Source organism: Brienomyrus brachyistius, chromosome 7, assembly GCF_023856365.1.
Source record: "Brienomyrus brachyistius isolate T26 chromosome 7, BBRACH_0.4, whole genome shotgun sequence".
Classification (NCBI taxonomy): domain Eukaryota; kingdom Metazoa; phylum Chordata; class Actinopteri; order Osteoglossiformes; family Mormyridae; genus Brienomyrus; species Brienomyrus brachyistius.
In genome coordinates, this window is record NC_064539.1 from 30,239,078 (window position 1) to 30,247,271 (window position 8,194).

Below are 8,194 nucleotides of genomic sequence, written 5' to 3' on the forward strand. Positions count from 1 at the left end.
GTCCAACAGCTACCGCAGGCCCATCTGCATGGTTTCCAGCTGCAGACGTCATCACAGACGGTGACTTCCACAGGCGATGTTGCCAGGGGGACAACTGCACCCCCTATGGGTCAGATGAAAATGGTTTTTGAACATATTAAATGAGGGGTGTCAAACTGCAGTCCTGGGGTGCCGGAGTCCTGTGTAGCTTAGTTTTCTCCCACTTCCCCCACAAATGATTCAGCTCAAGAGCCATGTGGTAATTAGAACAAGGAGTTAAATCAGGTGTGATAAATGAGGGGAAACCCAAATATGTGCAGGGATCTGCCCCCAGGACTGGAGTTTGACACCCCTGTATTAAGTTCAATAAAAATAAATTATATTGTAAAGATATAATTAATAATGTGTTAGTTATATCAATGTATAATTTATTGTAAATGTATTTACAGTAATAGAGAGAATAGCCTAGAGTCGTTTATGGTAACTCCCACTCTGACTCACTTACTGACCCTGACTCCCACTCATGCAGAGTCACGGTCTCCCTTAACAGGCCTTGACCTGAAAGTGACTCCCTTGCAGAGAATCTCATTTAAAACAAAAGCCACAACGCACACTATTTTTTTGCTCTTCTCACTCGATTTTCTTTCTGCATCGGACATTTAGGACACCCAGGAGCTGTCTGTATGAGCTGTGTGACCTCCAGGGCAACAAGACAGAGATCACGGAGGACCACGAGTCTGGGCCCTCGGCTTCTGCGACAGAGTGGGCAGCATGAGGGTCCCTGGGGGAGCGTGAGTACCAGGAAAGCCAGTGACACTACAGAGACACGCATGGCTGGACAGGCACCCAGAAGGGGGCTATTTTTAAACGAAGGCCAAAAATAGCCACATCAATACAGCGGCTAGACTCAATAACACTGGATGGGGTCAGTTCCGAAATTAAACAGGCCACCTCCTGGCTCCTTGCAGCCAAAAAGTGTGTAAGTATAATTCACCAGCTGGAATTTAACACAGAAAATAAGATCCACTTCATGGAGGTGTCCACATTATGTAAGTGTCCACATTATGTAGGTGTCCACATTATGTAAGTGTCCACATTATGTAAGTGTCCACAATATGTAAGTGTCCAGCACTGCATGTGTCTGGGGTGCATTCAAGCCCAAAGTTATTTATTGCACTTCACGGCAAACGTGATTGGCTGGAACGTAAAACACACAGGTTAAATACACAAGAATAAGGGGTAGTTAAGGAGTATGGGGCAGTACTGATGGCTTGGCAAAAGAAACTGCAATTTAACAAGGTGGTTATTGTGTCAGGAAGAAAATAGTTTACAAAGTGTCAGATTAATTTTCTTATTGCTATTTTCACAATTTGCCTGATATTTCCCATTCTTATACAGCTGGTTTGGTTATCAGTATCCTGGCTACGGGGGATATCAATACCTCTTTGAGTGTGGCGATTACTGGCACTGCAATGCCTTCCAGCCTCAGATTCAGTCCATCCGCCGCCTCAGGGACATGCGGTTCCACCAACGCGGCTATTTCAACATTTCCAGCGTCAGCAGCACTGCCAGCTATTGAGCTCCCCCTGCTGGAATAATATGGCCTTGCGTCAGCTCTTTTTATGAATCCCAAACCTACTCTCTGAATTCACCTGAAAAATGAAAAGCACAGGATGTAGGCTTCATGACAGGCTTCCGACTATGTATGATGCATATATTAAATGTCTTTGAAATTAGAGCATGCTGGATTGCATGTTTTGTATTTGTCCTTCCCGGTACTATATGTGGCGTACTTGCCGTCCATTTTGAAGTTGGATACGCTGCCCCAATTTCCATAATCATTTAAAAGTGAAAGATGTTACCCCAGCAGAACTGATTCCCCCCCCCCACCCTTTTTAGACAATCTGTGTATAACATCTGTGCATAATATTTGCTGAAATTAGATCATTATCATACTAAAAATATACACTGCTTTACCTCTGGGCTGCATACACTGTACTGCAATGCTGCTAAAAATAAATGTTTGATAAATGATCCAACTTATTTTAAAGAAATAAAAGAGAGGAAACCGGTCTGGTTGTATAATCAGGTATATTTACCTCTTAAACCACGGTAACACCACAAGCCATTAACACACTATATGGACAAAGGTATTGGGACATGCCTCTTAATCAATGAATTCAGGTGTTTCATTCAGACCCATTAGCACAGGTGAATAGGAAGCACCCAGCCATGCAGCCAGGTTTACATACATTAGTGAATGAATGGGTCATTCTGAAGAGCTCAGTGAATTCAGGCATGGTGCTGTCATAGGATGCCACCTTTGAATAAGTGAGTTCATGATATTTCTTCCCTGCTAGATGTTCCATGGTAAACTGTAAGTGGTATTACTGCAAAGTGGAAGCATTACAGGAACAACAGACACCCAGCCACAAAGTGGCAGACCATATAAAGTGAGAGAGTGGGGTTGCCGAGTGCTGAGGTGAATAGTCTGTCAGCAATGTTGTGTTTACTCAAAAAAGCCTTCTGGTATTAAGCTCAGTGCAAAAACTGTGCATGGATGGGCTTCCATGGCCGAGCAGCTGCATGCAAGCCTAACATCACCAAGCGCAATGCTGAGCGTCAGAGGGAGTGGTGTAAGGCACACAACCACTAGACTCTGGAGCAGTGAAAACGTGTTCTGTGAGGTGATGAATCACGCTTCTGTCTAGCAGTCTGATGGACGAGTCTGGGCTTGGCAGATGCCAGGAGAACATTACCTGCCTGGCTGCACTGTGCCAACTGTAAAGTTTGGCGAAGGAGGGATAATGGTATGGGGCTGTTTTCAGGGGTTGGGCCCCTTAGTTCCATTGAAGAGAGGTTTTGTGTTGTCTTTGTTCTATTTTCAATATAATGTGAGTTTATATGATTTGCAAATCATTACATTGTTGTTATTCACATTTTATACAGCGTCCCAGCTTTCTGGGAAATGCGGTTGCACGTGAATATAGTTAAATTTGCAATTCTGTCTGAAGCCGCATTACTCCTTGCGGACGAAGTGACGCTTGTCAGCAAACCGTTTCTGTAGCTCTGAACATGCGCGTCTCCACAAACTCATCACCAAAGGACGGTCTACGCCCGCCACCTTTTACAGGTGGATCACCAGGAGAGGCTCCTGATTCTCCTCGGTACCATTTACTGGGTCAGTGGTTATAGATCTACTGGCCAGCACGTGCCGGCGCTGTCACGCTGATACAAGTTGACGCCACGTGATCGATGACGTCAAACATAGTGCCCAAAATGGCAGCGCTCTTCGCAGCACGGAGAGGTCAGTACCGGGCGCTTATTTAAACTTAATCTGATAGAACTGCTATTTTTCCATTTAATGAGAGGGTCACAATGCATTTTACTGAATATGATCTTGATGAATGGCATCGTCTATACATTCGACTGCCCGCTAACGTCCACTGTATGATATTTACCGGGCTGTTTTCTACAGCAAGCTTTAAATAATACTGAGGCAGCTGACATATCGTAGCTTTCAAGCAAAGTTTTGCAGACATAACTGGAAACATGCATTCGTGAAGAGAATACATGGAAAAATGTCTTTAGTGAGTTAGCTAAAGCTAACAGTCTAAGTTAAACCGAAGCAGCTTAAATCTTTTTACTTTTTGACACTTGCAATTTGTTTGCCTATAATTAAAATTAGAATTTTATATTGTATATGTGTGTAAATTATACACACTGAACGTGACAAGTATTGAGTATGTTTTTGGCTGTCGGCACTAGGGGAAAGGTCAGCCTGATCCACAGAAGAACCTTTGACCGACATTACGTCACAGTGTTTTTGTTGGTTATAATTTAAGATGCTGAGTTAGAGCCATGTTCCGTGGTCCGAAAATCCGTTAAGCTATACCTGCCATGTACCTAAGTACCTGCCATGGTTGTGTTTGCGAAAAGGGGTTGTAGGACATGGACAACACAAGTCCCTGGCTGATCCTGTTGCTGTTCCATTGATCAGAGTACTTTGCCTGAATTGCTGCAGTATAGTCTCCAGTCGTATAGATGGGTTAAAAATCTTTGTCCCATCTTGGAAGCAGTCCTCTGTGGAGCAGTGCGGCCGGGGACACGCTGTCTCTCTCAGCTGGCAGATCTGCCGGAAGTCCATCAGATGCTGAGGCAGACATGCCGGGACTTTGCCGACCGGGAGCTGGTTCCCATCGCTGGGAGGCTGGACAAGGAGCACAGATTCCCAGCCGAGCAGGTGTGGAGCCTCGGGGTGAAGGAACTGATGATGTTCTGCAGTCTTTGCACATCTGCATCAGATGCCTAATTGTCATACATAACTGTCACCTCCATTGTCAGCATATGCTTCTACAGTCATGGCGATGCGATAGACTTAATTGCTGAAGTGAGCTTATTTCGTCGAGTATTTCACAAAAAGCCAGCTTTCTGGCTTATGTTAAAAAGGTCGCGTGGTCTGCTCGCCCCAACAGGTGCGAGGTCTGGGGAAGCTGGGGGTAATGGCTGTGGAGGTGCCGGAGAGCCTGGGGGGCGCCGGCCTGGACTACCTGGCCTATAGTCTAGCTGTGGAAGAGCTGAGCAGGGGCTGCGCCTCCACGGGGGTCATCGTCAGCGTCAACAACGTCAGTCTCTGTTTCTACTGTCTGTCCCTCTGCTGGATGTTTCCGTCTTGCGTGTATGTAGGTGTTTGGCCATATGTGGCTGCAGGTGTGTTATCCTGAGTATCAGTTAATTTAAGTATCATTTTTCTTTGCATGCCTCCGACGACCCATCTTGACATCTGCTTTTTCGCTCACACACTGTACTTTATTTCAGTCTCTTTACCTGGGTCCTGTGTTGAAGTTTGGCTCAGAAGAGCAGAAGAAAGAGTGGATTACTCCGTTCACCTCAGGAGAAAAAGTGGGCTGCTTCGCTTTGAGTGAGCCAGGTACGAGCTGCTCAGCGTTTCGGTTAGGGCCCCTTCTGGGTCCCGCCTCTGCTGAGGACGTCACTCTCATGCATTGTGCGCTTGCTTTAATATTAATGCATCGTAAACACGCTGCCGAGTCGCCCATCATCGTGCTGAAGCTGCGTCTGGCTCCATCTGCAGGGAATGGCAGTGACGCAGGTGCGGCCTCCACCACAGCCCGGCTGGAGGGTGACGAGTGGGTCCTGAATGGCACCAAGGCCTGGATCACCAACTGCTGGGATGCCTCTGCCACTGTCGTCTTTGCCACCACCGACAAGAACCTCAAACATAAGGTAAGTTCCAGGACTCTGGAATGCATTTGGAACTGGCTTTAATGCCGGGATCTGAATCTGAACGCAAACAGCATGTAAGCCTGGTGCCTGAAGATCGTTTTAGTCCTGAATTATCGTGGTGTAAAATAAAACTGGCTGTCGTGTCTGATGCGGCTTTCTAGATAATAAATCCCCGCCACATCTGTCTCGCAGTTTTACTGTATATGTCTTGTGTTAATTGTGTTAATCATTTCAGACTCGCTCACTCACTCAGTAACTGACTCGCTCACCCTTCAGGGCATCAGCGCTTTCCTGATACCCATGCCCCACCCGGGACTGTCTTTGGGCAAGAAGGAGGACAAGCTGGGTATCCGTGCTTCATCCACCGCTAACATCATTCTGGAGGACTGCCGAATACCCCGGGCCTGTCTGCTGGGAGAGCCGGGAATGGGCTTCAAGATCGCTATGGTAACGTGGCGGGGTGACACCGAGAGCTGGATGCTAGATCATTGCTGAAGCTTCGGCGTCGACGAGGTTGTGGGTCTGGCGGGGGCGGCGAGAGCAGGGTGGCCCCTCCTACAGTAAAACTAAAACTGTGCAAAACTGCTTCGCGTGAAACTAAACTACAGGGATGAGCAGCACCCTGGTTTTTCTTGGGCTTGGGAAAGTTTGGTTAAACACAGAATATGATGTTTGAGATTTTATGCTCGTGATCGGTACAGAAATTGTAAGCGTGGCCGGGTGGATGCTGCCTTCGCTACAGGGTATTGTAGCCCCCCCTGCCTGGTCTGTATCATGTGACTCCAGCGGTGAAAGACTCTCACATGTCTTCTCCGTCAGCAAACCTTGGACAGCGGGCGGATTGGCATCGCTGCCCAGGCTCTCGGCATCGGCCAGGCAGCACTGGACTGCGCCGCGGGCTACGCTCAGAAGAGGACGGCGTTCGGGGCGCCCATCGCCAAGATGCAGGCCATACAGGTACTGCCCTCCGCGGGCTGCTGTCGGCCGCTCCTCAGGTACATCCACGCAGTGATCAGGGCCGCCCTCTTTCTTCCAGTTCAAGCTGGCCGACATGGCGCTGGCACTAGAGAGCGCTCGTCTGCTCACCTGGAGGGCGGCCATCCTTAGAGACGCCAAGAAGCCCTTCTCAAAGGTAGGACCTGCGGCCCGCCGCATGCTTTCCCAAGGGACACGCGCTATTCCGAAAAGGATTCCTCAGATGCTGGGAGCTAACCAGCTTATTGCCCTGAAAGCAGCACACACACACACACACACACGCACACACACACACGCAGCCCAATGAACGGCTCCTGACAAACGTGACCTCGTGCTTTTCTGTCCTCCGCAGGAAGCAGCCATGGCCAAACTGGCAGCTTCAGAGGCTGCTACCTTCATCTCCCACCAGGTGAGGCCGTGTCACCTAGACGCTCCATCTCCTGTGTTCATCCGTCAGCATTAACACTGGTCACAGCGGAGCGCTTATGTCGGTGATGTTATCTGAGCCACACCCTGTGACCCGTTCTCCTGCCGCCTCCGCAGGCCATCCAGGTGCTGGGGGGGATGGGATACGTGACAGACATGCCAGCGGAGAGGCACTACCGTGATGCTCGCATCACTGAGATCTACGAGGGGACGAGCGAGATCCAAAGGCTGGTCATAGCCAACCACGTGCTGAAGGAGTACCAAGACTAACAGGGTGGCAGCGGGTGCGTTGGCATCCCCTGCCAGAAAACCCGGAGTATTTCACAGTGCCGATTAACGTTACTTCAGGTTTGAGGGCAGTTGGAATGACTGAATAAAGGAAGGACTCACTCAGTTTCCTTCCTTGGAAGACCTGCCATATCCACACTTTGTCCCATTCTGCATATATTTCATATTTATGGGTGTCGACAAGCCTCAGTCAACTGTTGGCTTCATCTGTTGCCTGAAGAGGACACTATGCCAAATGTTATTGTGCAGGGGGATGCAAGACAACTCTATGCCATTTCCCCGTAAGATATGATTCACAGCCCAGCATCTCTTGATTAAGGGTTTTTTGCATGGCTATCAATGAATGGAACCTTCCAGTAGATGTTCAAAAGGCTTAAACATATGAAAGGTTCGCCTTTCCCCAGGATACTCGGATACACATGTCTCACCTCTTTTGTAAGTTTTACATCAATCTTTAATATCTGTATAGGATTTAACCATGATCTCAGTCTTTGAGAAGGTTTGTTATATCATGGCTTGTATCATGGGGTAATTCTGTCAGATAATAAAAGGAAAATTAATTAATAAAGTTAATAAAGTAACTGCAGGGATACTTGAATTGCATTAATTGGGAACCCTCTGAGTTTCATGCTAATTTACATAAAATATGAAGGATATTTTGGTAGCATCAGGTTTCGCTTTGTAAGAAGCTTTAGGACAGAGAATGCATGTGGTTTTGGCACCAGTCTGCTGTCTCTTCTGCAGCAGTCGTCTTCAGACTTCGCAGAGGAATTAAATATGTAAAGAACTGGGACTGATAAGATTATGAGACAGATCGCACTCTAACTCAAAAAGTATTTGACAAGTCTTTGCAGACACATCGTAAGGGTGAAGAACATTTCTGCTAATCACTTCCAATCAAGAAAATTCTGTGCACTTTGACTGTTGCTTGTTCGTTGCGTGTTTTTCAGACCTACAGCATTTTTTACATTTAATTTTCAAGATTTTTCCCTGGAGCATTTTCCAGTACTACAGTACACTTCACCGACTTCCACAAACCCGCCCCTTTAATGTTTTCCCGTGCCAGCATAGTTAGTCCACTTCTCTGTTAACTTTGTTGATTGCCGAGTCGGATGTAAGTTGTGGGTTCTGGCTGGTTATTGGCGCTGAAGATGATTAGATGTTCCTCATCACAATTTTATGCTTGAAACTCTTATCCGCAATTGGAAACAAAGTCATACAGATTGTGTTTGGAGCTTCATATTGCTCTTCATCCATGATATATTGACCACTCCTCAGGACA

At 47.2% G+C, this 8,194-nt stretch overlaps 1 protein-coding gene across 2 annotated transcripts; it reads left to right on the forward strand.

Moving 5' to 3' along the window:
* Window positions 1-3,158: 3,158 nt before the first annotated feature.
* acads (acyl-CoA dehydrogenase short chain) lies at window positions 3,159-7,493 on the forward strand. Of its 2 annotated transcripts, none has more exons than XM_049020525.1 (10): window positions 3,159-3,286; window positions 4,059-4,222; window positions 4,455-4,604; window positions 4,798-4,909; window positions 5,072-5,223; window positions 5,500-5,670; window positions 6,043-6,180; window positions 6,260-6,355; window positions 6,551-6,607; window positions 6,742-7,493. In XM_049020525.1, the coding sequence occupies exons 1-10, from the start codon at window positions 3,235-3,237 to the stop codon at window positions 6,892-6,894; spliced, it is 1,245 nt and encodes a 414-aa protein (XP_048876482.1). In that variant the 5' UTR covers window positions 3,159-3,234; the 3' UTR covers window positions 6,895-7,493. The 2 variants fall into 2 exon arrangements, with proteins under 2 accessions (XP_048876482.1, XP_048876481.1); XM_049020524.1 differs by having other exon boundaries at window positions 3,177-3,286; window positions 4,056-4,222.
* The last annotated feature ends 701 nt before the right edge of the window (window positions 7,494-8,194 follow it).

Excerpts from the sequence above, each read along its gene's own strand:
- acads (XM_049020524.1), top strand. The coding sequence starts at position 3,235 with ATGACGTCAAACATAGTGCCCAAAATGGCAGCGCTCTTCGCAGCACGG. Across the intron at positions 6,181-6,259 it reads CCAAGATGCAGGCCATACAG|TTCAAGCTGGCCGACATGGC; the intron begins GTACTGCCCTCC and ends TCTTTCTTCCAG. Across the intron at positions 6,608-6,741 it reads CTACCTTCATCTCCCACCAG|GCCATCCAGGTGCTGGGGGG; the intron begins GTGAGGCCGTGT and ends CCGCCTCCGCAG.